Source organism: Pimephales promelas, chromosome 16, assembly GCF_988280905.1.
Source record: "Pimephales promelas chromosome 16, fPimPro1.hap1.1, whole genome shotgun sequence".
Taxonomy (NCBI): domain Eukaryota; kingdom Metazoa; phylum Chordata; class Actinopteri; order Cypriniformes; family Leuciscidae; genus Pimephales; species Pimephales promelas.
In genome coordinates, this window is record NC_142784.1 from 15,453,210 (window position 1) to 15,479,054 (window position 25,845).

Below are 25,845 nucleotides of genomic sequence, written 5' to 3' on the forward strand. Positions count from 1 at the left end.
AGATGGCAGCATTGCTCAGTGAATACAGAGACGAGATTCTTAAACTAGATTTGCAGGCTTATGCACTTTTTGCCATGAGATGACTGGGACAAAGTCTACCAATCAACCTGAATTGACCCTTACTTCAAGTTAGATGTAAAAATGTTTTTAGGCCTACCGTGTAATTCTGATTGTATGCTTGATGATTATAGGTGCTTCATTTAAATTAATTTGTAAACGAACATTTGGCTAGCGATGACTATTCACTGAACAGTCATAACAAATAACAACACATTTTAGTGATCCATTGTCAAAGACATTATGATTGTCATATTATAGATAAAACACCTATGTCAGGTAATCCAAGAGGGATGTGCAGATTTTAGATTATTTACAAAAAATCAGAACCAACCTTAAAAGATCTATGTGCTGTTATTTATCTTTCTTTGTCAGAAGTCTATCCAAGTCTATTTCTAACCAGATTTTAACCAGAAATATATTTTCAAGGTATCATCCACAGGATTCTTTTTTAAAATTCTTATTATTATAATGTATGTTAATGTTATAATTCCATGTTTTCTGTTAAATGTAGCCTACATTTTCTAGTTCATTTTCAGGGGATAGTCTCTGTGAGTTAATGTAGTCTTTCGTTTTGTTTTGTTAATGTATGCTTTCCCAACAGGAGGAAAGAAAAAAAAAGTCCACATTTCATTACACTGTCCATTCATTACATGTATACTTAATCATTATAGTCATAATACCGATAACAATGTGTAGGCCTATCCTACAAAACACCTCCAATTACACAAGTAGACCCACTTGTTTTGTCACTATTTTTATCCATGCAAATAGACAGTAACATGAACACTGAAACGTATGACTTATTTTACAATTGTGTGTTTATAAATAATGGCAGCACATAGATACATAGTGTATTTCAACACCGCCTCTAAATAAAACTTTATAGTTGTGTGTGTAGCTCGTGAATGAATCAGTGTGTTTAATGAATCTTTTAACTGAACGAATCGTTCTCTCACATGCTTCACGCTGGATCTAAAGAAAGGTCACGAAACATCAGTGTCAATGAATCTTCTTGGTGAACTTATTCAAAAGGTTCGAGTCACTGGGATGAATCACATTGAATCACATGTCTCTCACAGCCCTCTAGGATGATTGACAATAGATCCCTCCAATCAGCGAATTCAGTTTCAAACTGGGCGGGATTCTTGGTTATGTCGTAACAAGCTAGGCTGCAACCACCCCCCACCCCCAACCCCAGTCTCAACTCCTTCATACAAACACACACACGAGCGCTGCCTTGTTTTGGTCTGTTACGGCTTCGCAAAAGAGAAAACTCAGCGACTTTTGGTGGAACTTATACAGCTGTCCAAACAGACTCGGTACGTTTCCGTTGTAAATAACGGTCAGATGCACACTTTGCGCTCGTGCTTTGTTTAATTGCACTTTGGGGATTTTTGCAGACAGCGCTTTGATCTCCGGGGTAAATGGGTTCGTCGTACGCTGCTGACTACGCTTGTTTTGATAATGCATTCGGATCTCCGGACTGAAAAGGACACTGTTTTCTAATTTTCACTGTTTTGTATTTTTGTACATCATAAACTTGGTGCTTTCTGGTAACTTACTTGCAATATTCTTTGTGGATGCCTGGTGGATTATTTAAACTAAGTTTTAACAATGTAATGCTGCTGAAGAAACTGTTATAATTTAAGCTTTTGTCGGTGCGCACAAAAGTGTGTTTTTGAGTGCTATTTTTCTATTTGTACTCAATGGAAAACATTATATCCCACCGTTCACATTTGGCAAAGAGTACAGGCAGAAGGCTTTGACTTTCAACCCTGCAATTTTTTCATAAATAATTTTTTATACCATGGCAAGTCCGACCACGGAGCAAGGATGTTTTTCGGATGTGAAAAAGGTGGGTTATTTAAGGAAACCCAAAAGCATGCACAAAAGGTTTTTTGTACTGAGGACAGCGAGTGCCTCTGGACCGTCCCGACTGGAGTACTATGAAAACGAGAAGAAGTGGAGACACAAGTCTGGAGCACCGAAAAGGTCCATTCTGCTGGAGAGCTGCTTTAACATCAACAAAAGAGCAGATTCTAAAAGCAAACATCTCGTTGCGCTTTACGCCAAGGATGAGTACTTTGCCATCGCTGCTGACAGTGAGTTAGAGCAGGAGTCATGGTATCAAGCCCTCGTTGATCTTCATAACAGAGGTAAAGTCCACGAAACTGCCACAGGCCACGGAATTGGTGAAGATAATTACGGCGAAGCCACGCCGGGACCTGCCTTCAAAGAGGTATGGCAGGTTATTTTGAAACCAAAGGGTCTGGGTCACGTAAAGAACTTGATTGGTGTTTACAGATTATGCCTCACTAATAAGACTATCAGTTTTGTGAAACTCAATTCAGATGCGGCCGCAGTGGTCCTGCAGTTGATGAACATTAGAAGATGTGGTCACTCTGAGAATTTCTTTTTCATTGAAGTTGGGAGATCCGCTGTGACAGGGCCTGGGGAGTTTTGGATGCAAGTTGATGACTCAGTTGTGGCTCAGAACATGCACGAAACTATATTAGAAGCCATGAAAGCCATGAGTGAGGAGTTCAGACCCCGCAGCAAAAGTCAGTCATCTTCCAACTGCTCAAACCCCATCTCAGTGCCTGTCAGGAGGCATCATCACAATAATCCTCCCCCCAGTCAGGTTGGCTTAGGCAGGCGCTCTCGGGCGGAGAGTGTGACAGCCACTTCTCCTGTTAGACCCGGAAAACACAGCCATTCATTCAGAGTGAGAGCGTCCAGTGATGGGGAGGGCACCATGTCCAGACCGGCGTCCGTGGATGGGAGTCCAAGCAGCCCGAGCACAGCCCGCCCCCAATCGCAGCGACACAGGGGTGGATCCAGACTTCACCCTCCGCTCAATCACAGCAGATCAATCCCCACGCCCACCTCGCGGTGCTCCCCCTCGGCCATCAGCCCCGTCAGCCTGTCTTCCAGCAGCACCAGCGGCCATGGATCCACGTCTGACTGCCTCTTTCCACGCCGCTCTAGCGCCTCCATATCTGGATCGCCCAGTGATGGCGGATTCATTTCCTCTGATGAATACGGATCCAGCCCTTGTGACTTTCGAAGCTCCTTCCGTAGCGTGACTCCGGACTCGCTTGGCCACACACCGCCTGCTAGGGAGGAGGAGATAAACAACTACATCTGCATGGCCAAGCCCGGTTCACTTGGCACTGGGAGCCAATCGCGAAGCCAATCCAGAGGAACGCCATCGAGACTAGAGGAGCCCGAGTTGGAAAAATGTTTCCGGAAACGAACTCATTCTTCCGGTGCATCGCCGCCAACTCCGTGCCATCAAAAGACTCCCTCACAATCATCTGCCGGATCGCTGGAGGAGTATACTGTAATGATGCCGGCATACCCACGAAGCCGCACTGCATCATCATCGTCGTCAACCTACAGGCACTCATTCATGCCTACACATTCATACCCAGAAGAAGGTATAGACACGTCACAAGCAAAAGACCACAGTGGACCAGATCACAAAGATGACGGCTACATGCCTATGCTGCCAGGCGTCGCACCTGCAACCCCAAAGGTGAAAAGTGGTGACTACATGCCAATGAGTCCAAAATGTGTTTCTGCACCACAGCAAATTATCAACCCCCGGCAACACACGCATGTGGACTCCAATGGTTATATGATGATGTCACCAAGTGGCAGCTGCTCTCCAGATGGCACAACAAACTATGGCAAGATCTGGACTAATGGCATCAACCCTAAGCACTCCGTGGAGAGCATGGAAGGTAAAGTGTCCTCTTGTGGAGACTACATAAACATGTCCCCGGCTAGTTGTTCAACGACCAGTACACCTCCAGACTGTTTTTTCAACCCTGTGGAAGATCCTCCCAGGCCAATGTATGCTTACTTCTCTTTGCCCCGCTCCTTCAAGCATGCCAACAGGAAGCAGGACCAGAGTCCTCTTCGGATACCACCGGGCTCTAATCGATTGCCGTATGCAGAATCTTCCTCGTCTTCGACGAGCAGTGATAGCTTAGGTGGTCAAGGCAACTCCCAGCAGTCTGCTGTCAAACCCAAAAGGTCAGAGGGGAACAGTAGGCTGACACGGCCAACACGGCTGTCAATGGATGCTATCAAAGCAAGTACTCTCCCACGAACACGTGAGAGTCCCTTCCCCGCAGAGCCCAAAAGTCCTGGCGAGTATGTCAACATTGAGTTCAATGAAAAGCCGTTTTCAGCGAGCTTAGCGTCGCTGTACCCACCTGTGTTTTCTGTAAGTGATACTGAGGCCCAATCAGACCTTTCATCATCTGAGTACATGAACATGCAGCCAGGGTCACAAGCCAGGCAGTTGTGTCCAGAAATGGATATTTCCACTTCCTCTTCAGATTATGCCATTATCACCCCATCAAACGTTGCACCCACCCCTCCTCTGCCCTGTGAGAGCATATGTGAACGTGACTACTGCAGCATGCAGTTAGCATCCCGCACTAGCTTTCCTAACACACAAATGATGCTGAGGACCGAGGTCTTGCCAGATGCGGATGCCCCTCTTTGTTCTGTATCACCCAATCATGGCGGGACGGCGTTAAGCGGTGCCCCAGGAAGACAGGCTCTGATCGGCCCTTTGTCAGGTCTTAGTGCATTTACACGGGTTAACTCCGCTTCCGGGTGGAACCAGGGGGCTAAAGTAATCCGGGCTGACCCACAGGGTCGACGGCGACACAGTTCAGAGACTTTTGCCTCCACTACAACAAGAGGGTCAATTGACACATCAGCCACCTGTCAGTCAGGTGATGTAAAGCGCCACAGCTCCGCCTCCTTCGAGAATGTATGGTTAAGACCTGGTGAGGCCTCTGCTGCTTCTACTGCTCCTCCTGCATCTGCAGTAGCCAATGGACGAAGGGAAAACACTTCAGGCCCAGTTCCCACGTTAACAAACCATGGCCAGAACGGCCTGAACTACATCGATCTGGATCTAGTGCAGAATGGAGAGCAGCATGTTCCAGACTGGAATGCGTGTCAATCTCGATCAGTGGAGCTGGGAGCCGTGGAAGGTATAGAAGAGCTCAGTGCCTACGCCAGCATAAACTTCCAGAAATCAGATGATACCAGAGGGAATCTCACACACAGAGAAGGTAAGAAAAAGTGTTATCAAAGGAGTATCTGAGAATGTTGTGTTCTTTACAATTGGCAAATGTAAGCTATACTTTTAATGTAAGCCAGGTCATCTTTGTGTTATCATTCCTGTCTAGAACATTTAATGGGTAATTTGCATATCATGTTATTGTTTATAAAACAGCCCTCATTGATCTGTGCAGAGTCTTTGGTGGAAAATCCCTTTCTGAAATCTTAGGAGAGAGCTGAGGGGGGGTTAGATTCCCTCCCACTGATGACTGGGCCTCTCTTCAGGCTGATAAATAGACATATTTGTGAATGGAGGCAGAAAGGGTTAGCATGTCTACACTTGTTCCTGATGCTACAAAAGGAAAAAAACAGCACATATATGCAATTGTGAGTCACTAAGCAGCTTATAGGTCGTCTTTTTCCTGAATGGAAGTTTACTTGGTGTGCGAGTCAACTCTTCATATGTCTTTGATATGAATCAAGCGCTGTGAGAAGTCTACAGAGCTGCCACTACTGTGCATTCTTCACTTTGCCGAAGGGTTTATGTGTCATGCCTGGCTGACTCTGTATCGTAGTTGTTTTAGTTTATTTACTTGCCCTCCAGTGAGTGTAGGGTTTTCCACCCTCTTGGCCTTCTTTTACTTCTCTCTTTTTTCCCAGAATGGGGTGTGTGTGTGTGTGTGTGTGACTGTGTCCCAATGATTGCATATTATGTTGATGACAATCCTTTCACATACAATTCAAACTATTTAGGTAATATTGATACTAACTGCATTAAATACATTTGAGAATATATTTATAGACAACAATAGTTTATATTTATGTTCATATTCAAGTATTGCTCACATTTAGTCGCATTTATGTTCCTATAGAATTATTGCATAGACATTGTTATACCTGTTCTTATGTGTTCACTGAACTAAATTAATGCTAATTATAGTCTATATAGTCAATTTATTTTGTTGAAAGTGGAAATTCAAGATTTGAATTTGATCATTTATGATAGAATTATTATTTCTGTCAGATTTGTAGTTTTTTGCTCAACCGTGCAATGGATTTGCCCTGGTTTGTTCTAAGGAAGCAGTTGTTTTGATGGGGTGAGAAGGGTGCTTTGTGTGTGTGTTGTGTGTGTGAGTGCACAGGGGCTTCAGTGTTACCGATTTATGTTTTTACTAAAGAAGCCCTATGTTGGTATTTTAGTAAAAAACCCCTGTGTGTCTCTGGAGACAAGAGCTGTGATAGTTTTAACAAGACTGCAATACTAGTGAACATCATCTGCAGGAAATAGAAACACCACTTCTTACTCTATATGCCCCGAATGATTTTAGTATAGAGCCCTGAATGTTTCTTGCCTGCAACTGCTCAGGACTTTAGTGGAAATGAGAAAGGAATTAAGTAAATGTTAGTTGTTTAAACTTAGTACAGTGCTGTGACTGACTGTTTACTGTACTGGATGCTGACTGATAGAATTTGCTCTTGCTCAATGCTCGCTTTTCTCTCTTTCCTCTTATACATATGCACATACACACAACGTTAATGGTAAACCATACCATAGACTGTAATAGTGCAGTTCAGTGCATTATTTTGGATTAAAAATGTCTAATTTCACTGAAATTTCGTTGAACTGACAGTCGAATCTCCTGTGGAGAACACAGCTCATGCTGTATCTCTTCTAAAGCGAAACACTGTAGATAGCGTTTGTGTATCGCGGAGCAGCTCACTCGTACTGCATGATGTGACCGACTAGATGTCCAGTCAGTCCGGTTTCTTTCACACTGCACAAGTTTTCCGAGAATGCGGTTGTGTGACTCCTGAAAAAACGTACAGGTGTGAGTTTGTAAATCACTGGACTGTGTCTAAGCATAACCATATTAAAGAACAAGTTTGGTATCTTACAATTATAGCCCTGTTTTAAGATCGTTTCTGATGAAATAGAATGGTTAAGATTTTTTTAGACAGATGCTGCGGTCCCGAGAATTTTCAGTTTCTGTGGTAGCACCCCCACACCTCTACAATGGTTGCATAGGTGCACAGGAACAATCCTTCATAAAACGCATAAAACGTTAGTTTACAAAGACATGAAACTCACCGAGTGGTCTGGGGTGTTCGCTGATATGCTCACACAAAAATCGCTGCAAAATATGCTTTCCAACAGGTTTTATCGTAGTTTTTGTCCAACTCCATTGACTTGTATTGTATGTTCTGTGATGTACGGTATTACTCCGCCGCCGGAAACGGAAATGGGGTTGTTTGTATTCTTTCTTATGCAGTCGCTGTATCGTAGGCTACACTATACAAGTGGTTTGCTTGCGATTGGCAAAGTGCATTATCGCCACCAACTGGCCTGGAGTGTCTATTATTCAAGCTCTCAACGGAAGAATGTACGGTTCGGAAAAATAGGTCTGCAGTTTTACAACGAATGGTAAAACACCTGTTGGAAAGCATCTTTTGCAGCGATTTATGTGTGAGCATATATCAGTGAACACTCGGTGAGTTTCACGTCTTTGTACACTAACGTTTTATGTGTTTTATGAAGGATTGTTCCTGTGCACTACCATTGTAGGGTGTGGGGGTGCTAACACAGAATCCGAAAATTCTCGGGGCAGCAGCATCTGTCTTAAAAACATTAACCATTCTATTTCATCAGAAACGATCTTAAAACAGGGCTTTAATTGTAAAATACCGAACTTGTCCTTTAAGGACTCAAATAGAGAAATGACAACCGTATTCTGCTGCTGTGTGTAACTGGGCTTAGAAAGGTCACAAATCTTTTTCACCCTTGGTGAGTTTGCATCTCTGAGAAAGGAGAGTTGAGATATAGGCAAGTTAAGAGGTGTGCAATGCCTCCTGATGTCTTGGGCTCAGCCCCTTAGAAACGCCCCTGTTTGGCAGGTTGTCTTTCTAAACCTCCAGTTCCTAATGTCATCGGCACATGTTCTGCCCATGGCATGCTCCTGTTTGGCTCAGCGCCATTGCCACCCATCACTATGGTAACGCTGTTGCTGCACTGCTTTTTTCCCCATGTCACAGTGGATTAAGGGGCCACAGGCTGAGACGTCGGGGGCTTCAGAAACCCGCATTAGGATTGGGCAGTAGTGGGGTGGGGCGGGGTGACAGAGTTCTTTGGTGGGTTTGGTCAGAGAGTGAGACGATTTTAAGCCCAGCCCACCTCAGGCCACCGTGATGGGGGTCACCCTGCGGAGTGGCTTCTTGTCCTCTCTCTCTCTCATCCTTCTCGTTCCTTCTTGCTCCATTTCAAATATGTTTTCCCTCCCTTTCTTGCATCCTTTAAGAGATTTGAAATGCCATTGTGCAGCAGTCTGAGGGGTTAGAGGCGGAGCTCCGGGATCATAATCAGATCAGAGAGAAATATTCAGGGTAGAACCAAAGCATCCGTTCAGGATGAAGTCGGGGAGCTTTCTTGAGTTGAAAATTGTAGCTATTGTTTAGTTGTCATTAATAATTTGAAGCTTATATACTATTGATGTATACTGAGCATGCATTACCTTTCAAAAGTTTGGGTTCTCTGACATTTTTTTTATTTTTTTGAAGTATTTTATGATCACAAAGGCTGCATTTATTTAATCCAAAATATATTAAAAGCAGCATTTAAAAGCAGTTTAAAATGTTATTATAGTTTAAAATAATACACTGTTTTTTTTGTTGTTTTTTTTAAAGAATTTTGTAACAACATAAGTCTTTAAATTTCAATGCATGTTTTGCTGAACCAAGTATGAATTTCTGTCCTAAAAGGAGAGAAAATCTTACTTAGTTGAGACTTTTGAACAGAACTCTATGCATTCATAATGCAGCAGTCTGATTTTTTTTTTCTTTTAGCTGGAAAATATTCCAATTTCCTTAGTATGTAACATTTTCTTTAAATCTAATTTACTTTCTTCTGATAATTGTTAGGCCTTATTTAATTTTCATTTTTTGAAGAATGGAAATTATATGTTCATACTTATATGTGTATCCTCCACCAAAATCATAATTCTGAATGCATAGAAAAGTAATTACACATCATTTTGATCTGTCATTATTCATGTTTGTGTTATATAATGATGCAGTTATGCAGCACATCATGCACAAAATAGTCATAACCCCTTAGTATGAGCAATAGTAGTGCATTTTGCATTGTTAATGTTTACTATTAATTAAATATTTATTTAAATTACAAATAATTATTGAAATCTCTATTTGACGCTTGAGCAACGATAGATCAGGCAGGAAGCAGGTTCATAAAAATGGGTGAACTAGAGATCACTGTCAAGGTCATCAGTAGTGGGATGAGGTTGGCAGGTCTAGTGCTTTGTTCTTTGATGATATCCTTGGAATGCGTGTGAACGGGGAAATGAGAGGTGTGTGTGTGTGTAGCTCCAGGGTTGGAATGTAACAGCAGCTTTTGTGCCTGTTTTACAGAGCCGCTTGTTAAAGTCGACCCAGGCAGAGATATGGAGGGATGGAGAGGAAGTAAAGAGAGAGGTAGGAGGGGGCACAGTTGAAGGAGAGGGAAATAAGGAGGGTTTAAGAGATTAACTGATCAAGGCCGTGTGTAAGAGGAACCAGAAATTCTCCAATCAGTGTTTCATTCAGAATGACCCATCTATATCCATACAGCGTATAGGATTTGTTTTTCCTTTGAAGGGTTTTAAGGCAGCTATAAAATGTTTGCTTAATAGGGATAACCTATTACTTTCAGCCCTCAGAACTTTTGAAAGTACTCTTATGTTCATTCATACAAATTGTGTTTTTAGTATCAAGGTAAAAAAAAATTGCAGAGCACCACAAATGACTAATATCCAAGTAATGTGGAAGAATCTGCAAGGATTCCTCAGTTCTTTATCTGTAATATTTGATTTGTCTTGCATCTTATCTACATTATGGATTTATATCATCTAGTACCTGTCCAAAGTTAAACATTACCATTTTTTAATGTTTTTGAAAGAAGTCTCTTATGCTCGCCATGGCTGCATTTATAAAAAAAAAAAAAAAAAAAAAAAATTAAATAAATTAATCAATTAGAATTGTTTTCTGTTTTAGTCCATTTAAAAATGCAATTTATTTCTGCAATGTGAAAGCTGTATTTTCAGCATAATTACTCCACATGATCCTAAAGAAATCCCTCTAACATGACGGTTTGCTACAAGAAATATTTCGTATTATCACCATCAATGTTTATAATAAAAAAAAAACTGTAAGAGAACTTTTTTTGCTGCTTACAATTTTTGTGGAAAATGTGATACAATTCAAACATTTGTGGTAAGTTTTCAAAAATAAGAGTGAGAAATGAATACTTTTAATTCATCAAGGATTGATCAAAAGTGACCGAAAGCTTTTGTAACATTTTATGGATGTTTTCCCTGTTTAATGAAGGCTTCAATACATTTTATAAATGCAAATAAACACTGTTTGTTTAACTTTTTATTCATCAAAGAATCCTGAAAAAATGTATCATGGTTTCCACAAAAATATTAAGCACATTATATTATATTATATTATATTATATTATATTAATAAGTTTTTCAACATTGATAATAGTTAGAAATGTTTCTTTCTTCAACATTGATAATAGTAAGAAATGTTTCTTGAAATATGATTTCTAAAGGATCATGTGACACTGAAGCAATGATGCTGAAAATTCAACTACCATCACAGGAATAAATTATATTTTAAAATATATTCTTAAATTGTACAGTATTTCACAATATACTGTTTTACTGGATTTTTTATTAATAAATGCAGCCTTGGTGAGCATGAGACTTCTTTTGAACACATCAAAAGTATATATATTTCCAAACTTTTGACAGGTAAGTAGAATGTATTTAAATTAATTACTTTATGCAAAAAGGAAAATGCATGCTCTTCCAAACATGCATGACTTTCACAAAATAATATATTAAGAATATTTATGCAGTTTTCTTCCCCATACATCAGTAGTGGACTGTGGCAGTCAAACTCCAAAAAGGACAAAATAAAATAAAAAACAGTGAAGAGTTTCTCTTGTTACAGTATATAGCTATTCAAGTATTCTGAAGTCATGTGATTGTTTTTGGGCAAGAAAAAAAACCCAGTTGCCATGATTTAAAAAAAAAAAAAAAAAATCACCCTCTTGGTCATCCATCTCTTAAAGGGATACTCCACTTTTTTGGAAATTAGCCTCATTTTACAACTCCCCCAGAGTTAGAGTTGGGTTTTACTCTTTTCGAATCCATTCAGCCGTTTTTCTGATATTTAGAAGAATATCAGTAACCAGACCGTTTCTGGTTACATTGATTTCCATAGTAGGAAAAAATATATTCTATGGAAGTCAATGTGACCAGAAACTGTTTGGTTACAGATATTCTTCTAAATATCAGAAAATCGGCTGAATGGGTTCAAAAACGGTATAAAAACAACGGTTTAACTCTGGGGGAGTTGTAAAATGAGCTTATTTCCAAAAAAAAATTAAAAAAAATTGAGTGTCCCTTTAAATGTCATGTTCTCTTGCATATTGGTATTAGCTGTACAAAAGCAAGAGTTTTGAGAACTACATTTTCAGTAATTAAACTGCTTAACATTTCTTCACACAAAGCTATCGTTTGGCTTCATAAAGCACAATAGTTTTATAATTTTATTGTATGTGCATTTTTGCCCTTTTTTGGAGCTTGACAGCATCTGTCCTAAAACCAATTTCAATGTGCAGAAAAGAGCTTAGTGGACAGAATCTCTCCTGTATTCATCAGAAGAAAGTTGTGTAAGTTTTGGTTAAGAAAAAAAAGACAGTGATGTCACTTTTGAGTCAACAGACGTACAGTATAGAGATTTAACAGAAAGTCAATTTCTAACATCTTGGCTTTGCAGAAATGCTGATAAACTGGAGTGGATAAACTGAAATATCAGTTTCTATCTGGTGCTATGAAGTCAAATATGAGCTCTATCCATGACGTGATTACTCTCATAAATGACTACTCTTCTCATTTACATCATAAATGTTGAACTCTGTGGTTATCGTATCATTTCCACATCAGAGCTTTACTTTTTGCTTTATCCGCCAAAGATAGAACCACATGAACTCCCACGTCCCTTTTTGTTCTTCAAAGTAGTTCTAAGTTTGTCAGAAATCTCACACAGAGTACTCGCACTGCTAATGTGTTGCTACTATTTAGGGTTAGGGTCGGAGTGGAAGGGAAGGATGTGGTGAGCTTGGCCAGGTATCAGAGTGTTCAAGCTCCCACCATGAGACTTGGCATCAAATGGGTGGACGTGAGCCATGGGTTTGTAGGGATTGATATCGTGCTGCTATTCCTCCACTGCTTGACAGGCGTTTGAACCAGACGGACGGATGAATGAGAGCAGAGTGTTTCTCATTGTCGGGCGCCGGTAGGTGTCCCATAGTGCAGCCGCAGGCCGGAAAGGTATGGACTTTTGGACGGGACATAGGGGTCGGTTTTTAAGAGATCGCAATGCCTGGACTGACAAGTCAAAAGTCTATCAATAGCGGTAATACAGAAGGCTTTGTTCCTTGACAGCACTAGATGTGCCCATTCCTCAGATGCTGTCAGGATGTATGCATGCTAGGTTGGGAATAGTATCAACACTTAAATCCTAAAATAAAACTGGGGTGCGGTACACCAGTATTAAAGTTCTGCCAATACTGATATTTGCATACACCACCGGTCAAAGGTTTGGGGCCAGTACGATTTTTTTAATAAAATAATTTAATACTGTTATTCTGCAAGAAAGTGACCGTTTAGACAATTTTACACTATATTTACCTTTCAAATATTAAGATGCACAAGTATTTTCAATATACATGTTACATTTTTTTCAGGATGAATAAAAGATTCAAAAGAATCACATTTATTAGTTTGTTTGACAGACTGGAAAGGTGATCTAAATGTCATATTAAGGGAAATAATCATGCATTAAAATGACTGACATGTTGGTGTCATGACAACCCTAGTATGTGTTTCCATGTGTCTTACAAATGTATGTTTAGTTCTGTTGAGCAAAAGTTGTGTGTGTGTTTGAGAGAGAGAGAGAAGCGGTACTATTCTTTCACTCCTCCCAGCTCTCTTGGTCTGGACGTGTTCCTCATGGCCCAGTTGGATCCATCAGCTTCATGTCCTTACTTCACCCCAGCCACACGCACTCCTCCTTTTTATTTCTCTCTCTCTCTCTCTCTCTCTCTGGTCAGGGTTGGGGCAAGGCCAATGCAAGAACAGAGAGTTCATAAAGATATGACAGAGAAAGACGTCAGTGAGTGTGAGTGAGAGCGTTGTTGTAGGTGATGTGCGATATTTACGACTCTGAATTCTTCTTTACAATGTTATATTTGCTTTTAGAGGATGGGGGTAAATCATTCTCCTCACAGTTCTCCCCACAACAACATAGTAGACGCCATCCAAATGAAGCTGTGGCAAAGTCACTGTCTGAGATTTGTTTTTGTTTGTGTTTGCACTACTGGCGATAAATACGACCATGGCGCGGAGCCGAAAGCCGTTCTGGGACATGTTTCACAGAGAGGCTTACGCACTGTGTGAGCGCTTACAGGTCGGAGTTTGACAGTTTTGGATTTGTTGTGCAGTCTTTCTGTGTGTGTGTGTGTGTGTGTGTGGCCCTTGTCGCTGAGGTCAGAGCTTCAGTGGAAAGTTTCTCCAGCTAGTCCGCTCAGGCATGCCTGCGCCTCAAGCAAGCCGCCTTTTATTTTCTTCTTTCTCTCTTTTTTCATCCCCTTTTTCTGTGTGATTGTTAGTGTTGCGAGCTCCAGCCCTTTGTTGTCAGATGCCTTTTGTTTAAAGGTGCATCACGTGTAAGTGAGTCATGCTGCTCTCGCTTATCAGGGACACTGAGTTTCGACATTGAGAGCCGACTCTTGTCAGGTGAAGTTCACAATCACTCCTCTTGTACATTTTGATCTTTTTATTCTGTCGTTGTCTATCATGAGACTTCTATATCAGTCTTCCCTCATTCCCATACCAAGTATTCCCTCATTTGCTTTCCATGTACCATGGGACTTCCATATTTGAAGTATGTGAACGCCACGTAAATTAATTTCTTCAATTAGTTTATTTACTTAAAAAAATGAGAAAATCAATTGCCTTAATTTGTATGTTGTCAACTGATCACTTTTTAGAGTGTATTAGCATTAGGGATGTATTAAAGGAGTAGGTCACTTTTAAAAAAAACTTTTGCTGATAATTTACTCACCCCCATGCCATCCAAGATATTAATGTCATTCTTTCTTCAGGCGAAAAGAAATTAAGGTTTTTGATGAAAACATTCCAGGATTTTTTTTCCATATAATGGACTTCAATGGGAACCAAAGAGTTCAAAGTCCTAAAGAAACTTTCAGTGCAAACTGTTCAAAGGGCTTTAAACGATTTCAGAGGATGAATAAGGGTCTTATCAAGTGAAACGATCGCTTATTTAAAAAATAAAACAAAGTTTAAGTTTTATAAGCTCAAATGCTCGTCTTCCTCTGTTCTGTGATGCGCGTTCATGACTCTCCTGTTCGAACTCGTTCATCAAAATGAACGAATCTTTTCCCGAGTCAACTCGTTCATTTCGTTTATCTTTATCGAAAAAAGATTCGTTCATTCTGATAAACGAGTTTGAATAGGAAAGTCACAAACGCGCATCACAGAACAGAGCAAGGCGACAATTTGAGCTTACAAAACTTAAAGTTTGTTATTTTTCTTTGTTATTTTTGAACAGTTTGCAGTGAAACTTTCGGACCTTGAACCGTTTGGTTCCCATTGAAATCCATTAAATGGATAAAATCCTGAAATGTTTTCATCAAAAACATTAATTTCTTTTCGACTGAAGAAAGAATGACATGGACATCTTGGATCAGATGGGGGTGAGTAAATTATCAGCAATTTTTTAAAAAGTGAACTACATAAGGGATGTGCGAGACTAGTCGACTAAGCGATACTGCTGCTGCTAGTCGACGTATATTTATATATGATCACTGTTTTCTAATACCATTGTATTTAAATGATTCATCAGGGTGCAAGTAGTATATTCATGTTTTTTCGGACATGGTGGTAACATGGTAATAAAGTGTCTGTGAAGTACCTTGTATACCATGTGCAGAAAATCTTTCATTTCCCATGGTATTTTCGTGAAGGTCATAAGTCATGTCATTTCTCTCCCTTTTTATCAAGACATGCAACCGCTTTCAAGTGTGAGCGAACATGTGAGAGCCTTTACGAGATGTGTGAAGTAGGTCTCCATAAGCCTCCCCTGATAAGTTCTTTGAAGATCCGCCGTTTCTCACGTCCGGAGGAATGTGAGGAGTCAGAGACGACGAAGAGCGGCAGCTTCTTTCACCTCGCGTCTATATCAGAAGAGGCCAGCGGTCGACGGCCATCTTGGGCTGAGGGAAAATCTGCTTTGAGTCTTGCAGTTTGCAGCGGCGAGGGGAGGGGAAACCGAGTGTGTGTGTGTGTGTTTCAACTTGCTGAAGTAGGCAAAACATCTGGTGTGTGTGTGTGTGTGGGAGATGGAAGTTTTTCCTTTGCTAAAGGGAATGGTATTTGGCACACGCTGTCTCTTCCACATCACACACACAGAGCTGATACAGCCGCTTTGTTTTTCTCTGGCCCCCAAAACGGGCCACACCATTGTGTTTGCTTGTCACAAACACCAACATTTCATCCTCATTCTGTATCGGGATGTTTTCAACCTTGGATTTATTTCACATTTTTTGTGACTGCGTCTGAATTCTGCATTGGTGTGTTATTTCGGGGTGTGTTGTGGAAACCTCTGATGTGGCCGTGTGTGTGGTTTCTCCCCCAGTGCTGTGAGAACGCAAAGTTCTCCGATCGTCAGGAAGTTCCTAGTCATCGTTTTGTTTAGGGATGTGCGCCAAGACTGATTTCATTAATGTTTAAATTCATGCACTGTGTAATATAGTTGTTGTCTCCATAAAGAAAGCACCAATCCTGAACTGCTGAAACAAGCATGTCTTCAGCATGTCCAATGTAACGTTTTGTTACCTACGTTACAATGTTAAAGGTCCCGTATTTTGCCCCTTTTCACAAGATGTAAAATAAGTCTCTGATGTCCCCACAATGTATGTGAAGTTTCAGCTCAAAATACCCAACAGATCATTTTTTACAGCATGTTTAAATTGTCATTTTTTGGGGGCTCAGAAAACGCGCTGTTTTAGTGTGTGCCCTTTAAATGCAAATAAGCTGCTGCTGCCAGCACAGGGGGCGGAGCTTCATGAGCTTGCGCTCAGTCTCGCAGGACAATTTCATCTCACGGAATGATGATAATATCAGATGGCGCCATATTGAGATGGAACCGGTATAGTTTCGTAGTTTAATTGCGGTTATTATAACGTATTTGTCATCATCTGCTTGTATGTATCCATTATTTATTAATAGCTTATTAAAAGTCTGCTGTTTCGGACCAGGTCCGAATGATGATCAAACATATACTGATGAGTTTATTGTACATCTCACAAAAGATGAAGCGTCAGTTTTAGAGCCTGACCGATATATCGGCCGGCCGATATTAGGAATTTTGCAAAATATCAGTATCGGCAGTTATAATGGCCAATAAATGAATATTTAAAAAAATAAAATAAAAATGGATGAAACGCGCTTCAATCATCTCTCCTTGGCCTGTTGTACTGAAAATGTATGTTTTACAATTTGCAGTATGATGTTATCTATTGCTAAATTATGGCTCATCATAGACTAGCTAACCACAAAGCTAGCTAATGCCACTATCATCAGTGGAAGACCGCTAACGTTAACATTAATGAGCTTGGAAACCACAATGAACTTTTTCTGCCTAAATAAAGTAATGATTACTGTATTTATAACTAGCATATCTCTAGTTACAGTCCCTGCATTGTAAAATGTAAGTTATACTTGCGAGGAGTGAACATTTAGACATAGAGAAAAAGTATCAAACGTATCTTGTGCAGAAAAGTTAGCTTTTCTTTTACACGTGTGTGAAATCCAACAATATTTAATAAAAAATATATATATATCGGCCGATATATCGTAATATCGGATTTTAAAACCCAAAAATATTTGTATCGGTATCGGCCTTCAAAATCCTTTATCAGTCCGGCTCTAGAGTTGAGGGAGCATTCCTTTGGGCGGATCTCAAAAAACTGTTTTACTGACGTCGTTAAAGAAGAAAGTAGTGGGATGTAGTCCAAACGAGCCATTCGATGTAGGCTACTTCTGTTAAATAAAATATCTCGCTTGGCATTGAACTTTGAGCTTTATAATTTTACAGATATTATTTATACACTAACAACAACATTACACACTAACTAAAGTTTGAAACATGGGATCACGAAGAACGGGACCTTTACAAAATTGCATAATGCCCACCCATTGTCTTCATTGGCTGCCCTGCAAACAAAGTCTAATTTGACCCGTAGTTGTCCCTGAGACTAGAAGAGTTTGGTTCGTGTTGCCGACATGCCTAGAAAACGTTATTTTCAATCGGATTCAGATATGTTAATCTATAAGCGGTAGACCAATCACAACAGGGTGTCTGACCAGAAGCTGAATCTTCAAATAAACTGTTTTCAGACTCTTGGAGAAATGTGGTGATGTCCTGTCCAATGTATATTATGAGAAAATGTAAGTGTTTTCTGAGATTGGATGCATGTAAAGCTATTGTTGGAGACCTCCAAAACAAAATTAGAAACCTTTAAAAAAAATAGCATAATAGGGGTATTTTAAATGGAAATTGTATAATTGACTAGCCTAACCCCTAGAGGAAAGTCAAAAAAAGCAATTTGTTTGAGATTGCCTAATCAATGAATCACACCCCAGTGAAAGCCGGTGAAGAATGTATGCAGTGTGCCTGCCTTGCATTATGATCATTGCACATTAAACTTAAGCATTCACTTAATCAACATTAACTATTACTGCAGGACCGATAGTTACAAACGCAATAGCCTATTATAAACAGAATTTCTCAAATATAAGCAAGTGTGTCCTTTTGAATGGCTATTTCTCTGAGCTGCGATAGACATGGAGAAAACATGCACATTCAAAGTCTTAAGTAAAATGAATTGATTTTATTTTCTGCTCCAGAAATACAATAAAAGGGTCATTTAAACTATATCATTAACATGACACTAATTTGAATGTAGCTTTTGTAAAAATATAAAGCGAAACATAATTGTGCACAAACGATTTCATTTACTAGTATTTTCAACGTCGACTAGCCAGCACCATTATCATTTCGTCAACTAGTTTGACGCACATGGACATCCCTTGTTTTGTGTTTGTACGAGTGTTAGTTGAACTTGGACTGTTAAGTAAGCGTATCTCACTTTAGAAGTCTATGATTGAATTTGTGTGTGTGTGTGTGTTGGCATCAGCGCTGAATGTTCTCTCTCAGCGAATACGACCTGTGTACTGACGTCAGTCAGCACACACTGCGGCACACATCTGTAACCATATCCCTTGCAGCGCGTGGGGATGGATGTGTGTGGAAGTTTCAGTGGGCTAAAAATGTCCCCACTCTCCCGGGTCCTGGCACAGCATGCCTGTGTGTGTGTGTTACATGGCTGAATGACGTTAGTTCATTGAGCTGATGGTAGATGAGGACCACCCCTCACTTGCGGCCTTATAAGGCTCTCTGCAGAGTAAAGCTCCAAATCCCTCCTCTGCAGACGCTGTATGAGTGTGCAGATAACTGTACTGACTGACTGAGTGTGTGTGTGACGTTTCAGAACGCCGTAATGCTGGCTTCTATTACATGTGCTTATTTGAACACATGCATGTAATGTAATTAATGTAATATATTTATGCATGTAGAAGGATGGAAGAGGCACACATAACCTCTGGGAAAATCAAGCTGTCGATTACAATCAATATTGTAAGGAGACCAGGATAGTCCCGCGGGGTGTATGGATGAAGTATGTTGAAGGTGAAGTGTGAGATCCAAATGTTATTACAGTTTGAAATATACATCTTTTGTAATATTACAAATGTCTTTACTGTCATTGAATCCTTGCTAAAAGGATTGTTCTTTTTAGGGGTGTAACGATACCATCATGTCACGATTTGATACATGTCAACAACTCACGATACGATATTATTGCAATACTCCAAGACAAAAAGTTTAACAAAAAATGTCCTAGATTAAAATTTGATATTACATTGTAGGTTTAAATGAATAGGCTTGGACTTGGTGCTTGTAACCCTAGGACAATAATGACACCAGAATAACTATATTCATGATTCTGAAGCTAAAATTCCTGAGTTATTGTAAATGAACATGCTTGCACACTGTTACTGACTATATTTAAAATAATTTTATTTAAAATAAAATAATTTTACTGGTAACATCAGACATTTGGCATTATAAGGACCCACAAATATTCCCCCATTGCATTATTATACATTATATTCAACATTATAGTTGTTCAATGTAGTATTTACACTAAAACTCTGAAAACTTGAATTTTTTTCTCACACAGTAATTTGTATTTGGGGGGGGGGGGGGGGGGGGCTATCTATGCAACATGACATCATGACTTTGGCATAAACATACACGCCACTTTCAAGTCAAGTGGAGGGTTATCTATACGCATTTTGAGCTCTCCGCGTGTATCCACGTGTATGTCTACGCCATTAAATTTCCGAGTGATTCCACGACATGTACACGCCATTAAATGTCCAAGCGAAACAAAGCAAAATGTAGATCTACATCTGGGGAGCGATATTTTTTTTCCTAGGATGGTAGGGTAGAAGACTCATAAATGCCATTAACCCCAGTGACGGGTAGGTTTAGGGACGGTAGCGTTAACTTTAATGTAACTTTAAGTCAACGGCATTCATAAACGCGCTGAAAAGCGATTATGCGTGTTGATAGCACGCCAAAAATGGAAATACAGTTGGCGTCAGACGTACGCCATTTCACGAGATCAGTCTGATCTATGATGCGTATTTTCACTATCCACGATACGTATTGTTGCATTTTGTATTGCAATATATATTGTGGCAGTGGCACGATATATTGTTACACCCCTATAATTTTTAAAAGGATTAATTCCTGACCCCAAACCATTGAACAATAGTGTAGTGTTTTCAAAAGCACTTTTCAGTACTAATAAGTAATAAAGAATATATCATTGGTTTAATTGAGCATGTATGCATGTTGTAGTGCAATAATTCCAGGAATTGAATTTTAGCCTCTGATTTCTGGAAATGCACAACACTACCAGTAGCTCCACCCACTCATTCCGGGATGCTGTGACTTCCGGGAGCGGCATTTTTTTTGAGTGGCACTCCTACTCTTCTTCTTTTTTTTTCTTTTTTTTCCCACGCTACGTGTTTGCACAGTCCGGCAGCTTATAATTTCACCCTCTGCAATTTTCTCCATCTCTCTGGTTTTCTAAGTAAAGAGGAAAGAGGCCCTAAAAATGGCCGCACTATAAAAGCGCTTGACGTCGGGTTTGCTGCGGAGATGTGAGGGGGCTTTCATGTTCTCAGCGTTGCACTATTAGACCCGCGGCTCTCTGCTCCACTGCTGCACAGCTGTATTTATAGCTGAGGTTTGTCTCAAGCCACTGCCTCTTCAGCTGTGAGCTCAAGCCTGGTCCTTCCCATAGATTGAAACTGGGGCCTAATCATAACTGTGAGCTCCTTCACAGGGCCTAGTGTCATGCCTTCTGTGTACAGTAGAAATAAGTAATGGAAAATGATCACAATTGGTTTTAGAGGTTAAGTGATGTATCTGTGTATGTTTGTTTCGAATGTAAATAGCAAATTAGGTCAGTCGTTCCATGTCGTAATGGATAGCGCTCTTTCATGTATGACATCATGTGTCCAAAGCAACAGCAGCTTCAGGTAAAAGGTCTGGGAACAAAATCAGACCAGTCTAAACAAATAAGCTCACTGCGATACAGGAGCGGTTGTGTATTCCAGGGCAGAGTAATGTCAGCTGGATGGAAAGAGGGCTGCGGTTTGTAAAGGAATACGTACACGGATACAAACACTTGTAAACTTGAACGTCAAAATTGACCTTATTCCATTTCTTCAAGAGATCGAAATTAAAATTCCGCCATCGCGCAATTAGAAGGGTAATGGAAACACAGCTACTGTCTATATTATGTGGTCTGTGTGTGTTATTTTACATAAGCAATTTATTGATCGTTCTTTTTTCATTGTTTTATGCTGTTGCAAAGATCAGATACTAAAGCATTTGAAGATGCAAAGTCTCATCAAATTAGTCCTTGTACTTCATGAACAAATACTTCTTTTTGAGTTGGATTGTTTGAATGAATCAGTTGATTCAGTTCACAAAAAATGGAATTCAAGAACCAAATCAGTTCAATTTGTCAATCGAATCATCCAATCACTGACTTGGTCTGTTCCTAACTCAAAGAGGATTTCAGAACGATTTCATTATTCTAGGGCTGTGAAACGATTAATCGCGATTAATCGCATCCAAAATAAAAGTTTGTGTTTACATAATGTGTGTGTGTGTGTGTGTGTGTGTGTGTGTGTGTGTATATATACGTATATATATATATATATATATATATATATATATATATATATATATATATATATATATATATACATATACACACACATGCATGAATATATTTAAGAAATATTTGCATGTAAATACTTTATATATATTTACTCAAAATTAATATTATACATAAATATAAATATTTGATACATTAACACATTTTTCTTAAATATATGAATATGTGTGTATTTATATATATACAAAATAATTATACACACCACACACACACACATATTATGTTAACGCAAACTTTTATTTTGGATGCAATTAATCACGATTAATCGTTTCACAGCCCTATAAAAAAACTCTTGTGTTAACACACAGTCACAAATTTCAGTGAAATTTCACAGACAAAAACGATCCATTGTCACTAGCGAATCGCGATATATAAGGCACAAACCAAACACCTTTCTGTTGGTCAACATGGATTCCTATTGGAAAGACTGGATTTTGCCTGTGATATGTACAGGTTTAAAACAACAATTGAGATTGTTGTTTTTTTTTTGTTTGTTTTTTTTATCTTCTCAGATATACAGTTTCTCATCACATTATCGAAAATACAATAGTGTGCCTTTGCATGTTAAACCCCTTGTCTGAAATCAGGACCAATCATAAGCTCAGCATAACGGCACATATGAGTGACGTCTTAATACCGTCACCATTTTTTTTTCAGAAGTGATCGTGAACGAGTGTGTGTGTCTGTCTACATTCTGATCTTTTAATCACAGTCAGTGAGTGTTATATAATAAAAACAGCTTGTAGTTGTTTGTGTGTGTCTGAGTGGATTAGATAGAACGGCGCGATTGAACAGGGCAGGAGTGGAGTCGGGAACACCACTTTCGGATGAGGCTCACATACGCTTGTTGAATGGATAAAGGGAGAGAAACAGAAAGAGAGTAGATTGTCTGCACCACCTCGCTCTCTCTTTCTCTCTCTGCCGAGCGATGATGTCATAAAGCTTTTGGCTCCTCTCTGGCTGTTCAAATCTGTGTTGAACGTTTCCAGGGAAACAATGATGCTTGTTTATCAACCGTTGGCAAGGTCAGTTACTCCTCAGGCCGAAGGAAGGATCCAAGAGAGAGTGTTTTGAAATAAATGAAGAAAAGGAGGATTTGCTTGTTTTGTGAACGAGAAGGCGCTACTGTCAAATGTGTTCTGGAAAAAAAAGCAGATTAACTGTATTTCCACTGTAAATAGAGCCTTTAGGTTTTGTTTTGTGTTGTCCGTGGCTGTTTGATCATCTAGCTTATGTCCATTTCTCCTTTTTTTTTTCCCATCAGAATGAAGAGTAGAAAGCCTCCGCTTCTTCAAGCACCAAGACTCAAAACCTCTCCCCGCTCACCACAAGCCGGACCTCAGAAAACTGGACCTCAATAAACTCGGTAACCTCATTTTTCCAGGACTACATTATCACCCAAAACCATATGAACATAACAGATCTCATAACATCACACATCCGGACCTCACAAACGCTGGATTCCACTTACCATAAATCTCCCAGAACCGGACTTTCACTGTGCGCACCTTTTTTGACATTACCAGACGTTACTGTTATAACTGTTACATACTCGGTACAAATCGATTTCCCATGATCAGACATGGTAAAATGGCCCCTTTTTGGGGTGAAGGGCAATGCTACTTCAGTAGTAGTGGTAGTAGTCTCTAAAACAATGTTACATTAATAATATTTTTGTAAATGATGGTACAGGGATGCTTTACAAAGCAGCCATATTGTGTTGGGTTGGCGACAGTGTTAGTTGTACCCGTTTCCTTCAGTACTGCCAGACATTTCCATTACAGATGAGATTACATGTTGCAATCCTGCTCTCAATTAGACACTTTTATACACCCAGTATGGACGACCTCAAACAGCCAGACTTGACCTCAGGACTTTACAAAAGAGTTTACACACACACTGTGTTTCAGCACTGTGAGCCATGACTGACCTCATGCTGCCAAACACACACTGTGATGTCTGTCAAACCCTGGTTTCATTTCATACCTGCTCACATTACATCCTGTTTAATTGTAATAATAAGCATGTAACTTATCTGGAGGTTATACTGGCCTCTCCAAACCAATTTTTTTTTTTTATGCAATTTTTTTTATCAGTTAGAGTATGACTTATATAGAATATATATTAGCTTCTAAACAAAACTCAACCCTAAAAAATGTTGGTACTATTCTTTTTTTTCTTTTTCTTTTCTAAAAACATTTTTTTAGACCTTTTTTTTTATTTGTTTGTTTTCATGCTAATTTAATTGAAGAATATCTCATATAGAGTATATGTTGGCTTCCAAACAAAATTCCACCCAAAAAAGTAATTTTGGTACTATTTATATATATATATATATATATTTTTATACACACGGGTTTGGTTACCATAGATTAAATTTTCCATCACTTCCTGATTTGGCAACTGACAATTGAGTTGAGATTTTGTGAGTGATGTCGGGCGAACATTTTTAAATATGACGCTAATGTCACAAGTGAATAAGAGGCCTTAAATAAACAGCTTATTTAGGCTGTGACTAATGTTTTTGATCAAATTCCCCCGATATTTGGTCAAACTGAACAAAAACTTGCACAAGAACGTGTCGTAAAGTTTCCGTAAACGTCTAATCCTTTAAGTGCAAGTGTGTTTTACAGGCAGCAGTATTTTATTATTATTTTTTAAGCATCCTGCTGTTAAGCCTTGGAAGCCAGTCTGAGTTGAATCTTTTATTTCGTATGTTTTATTTTTGCTTCTAAATAATATGCTGTGGCGATGGTAAAGTCACAGCACCAGGTTTAACAAAGCAAAAAAAAACAAACTCAAAATGTCTGTCATGTTTGCTGCTGAAATTAAACAAACAATGAACAATCTGTAAATTATTGAATATATAGAAATGTTGTTCTTGGTTCTCTTTTGAGAGTGAAAGTATTTAACATTTCATGGTTGGTGTTTCATTATACATTTTGTTTTCCTTAAGAATCTCGACACACGTTTTAAAAATGTGTCTACTGTTTTTAAGTTTCTTTTTGTTGGGAATATTTGCTTTTTTGTAGTAAAATGTATAATCCAATATTTTTGAGAGAATGGTACGGTTCTATAGTTTTCTTAAAGATGTAACACGCACATCAGGGACTTCCCCCTTACCCCCCCACCACCACCAACTCTGAATTGAATAACTTTTGAGAACTTGTCACATGGTTCCCTGAGCTCTGATTGGCTGTGACAGTGACGTTCCTGTAATCGGATAGGCCGTTCTAAAGGTTGCCTGTCATTCGATAGGTTGCAGTTGTCGATTTAGCACCCTGCGGTCGTGTTGTGATACAGGGTGTGGGGCTTCACTTTTCCCACCATTATGTGGCCAAACCTTCGACATCTCAAACAAACTTGTTGTTCTTTGTAAATAATGAATTGTATAAAAGAAAACCGTTGATTGGTGGATATTGGACTGGTTTTGTGGATGCTCAAAGCAAGCAGATGATTGGTCACCTTTTAATGAATGAATTGAAACATGTAAACAGTATGAGTGTATGTACAGATGAATGCACATGTAAACAGATGTTTGTTTTAAATGAATGAAATGATTGGCAGTAAGGAGAGGGCTGTATATACCCCTCCCCTCCCCCTATTTAGAAGAATGGTATCTTCTGGAACCTTGATGTGTAATAAAGTAGAAGCGCTTATCTTTTCTGAACTTGTTTCCTGTGCTCTTTATGACTGTCTTATGAGCTTTGTGTCTCCCTGAAGTCGAGAGGCTATTCTACGAATCAGGCTGATGTTAAAAATAAAAAACATGCAGTGGAGTGCCTGCAACCCCTTCCATATTTATCAGATTCATGATATAGTACAGCTTTGAGTGCCTTTAGTATTTTAATTCATGTTTTGTGTTCGAGTCATTTTTACCTGGAAAGGATTTTCTTTTTCCCAAAATCGCATTAGACTAAAAACGTAATAACTTACTCACAGATGGTATTACTGCTTTACAAAATTTGGGGGAGCATTTTTTTTTTTTTTACTTTTTGGGGGGTTATTTGTCCCACCTTGTGGTGTTCCCGGTCAAAAATGACTGGCCTACAAGAAAAATTCGTATAAATCTCTCATTATGCTATATTATCACCAAATATTGAATTCAATCTTTTTGTCAAGTGGTTTTCTTTCACTTAGGAATAGTTTTGAGGTCTGATTATAGCCCT

General features: G+C 39.3%; 1 protein-coding gene across 2 annotated transcripts; it reads left to right on the forward strand.

The window, feature by feature from the left end:
* Window positions 1–810: 810 nt before the first annotated feature.
* Window positions 811–25,346, forward strand: irs1 (insulin receptor substrate 1). 2 transcript variants are annotated; one of them, XM_039670962.2, is made up of 3 exons: window positions 811–5,159; window positions 9,568–9,630; window positions 22,941–25,346. In XM_039670962.2, exons 1-3 carry the CDS (start codon window positions 1,868–1,870, stop codon window positions 22,943–22,945), a joined length of 3,360 nt encoding a protein of 1,119 aa, XP_039526896.2. In that variant the 5' UTR covers window positions 811–1,867; the 3' UTR covers window positions 22,946–25,346. The 2 variants fall into 2 exon arrangements, with proteins under 2 accessions (XP_039526896.2, XP_039526898.2); XM_039670964.2 differs by lacking the exon at window positions 9,568–9,630.
* Window positions 25,347–25,845: the final 499 nt, after the last annotated feature.

Coding starts and splice junctions, on each gene's coding strand:
- irs1 (XM_039670962.2), top strand. CDS start 1,868: ATGGCAAGTCCGACCACGGAGCAAGGATGTTTTTCGGATGTGAAAAAG. Junction 5,160..9,567: donor GAATCTCACACACAGAGAAG/GTAAGAAAAAGT, acceptor CCTGTTTTACAG/AGCCGCTTGTTAAAGTCGAC.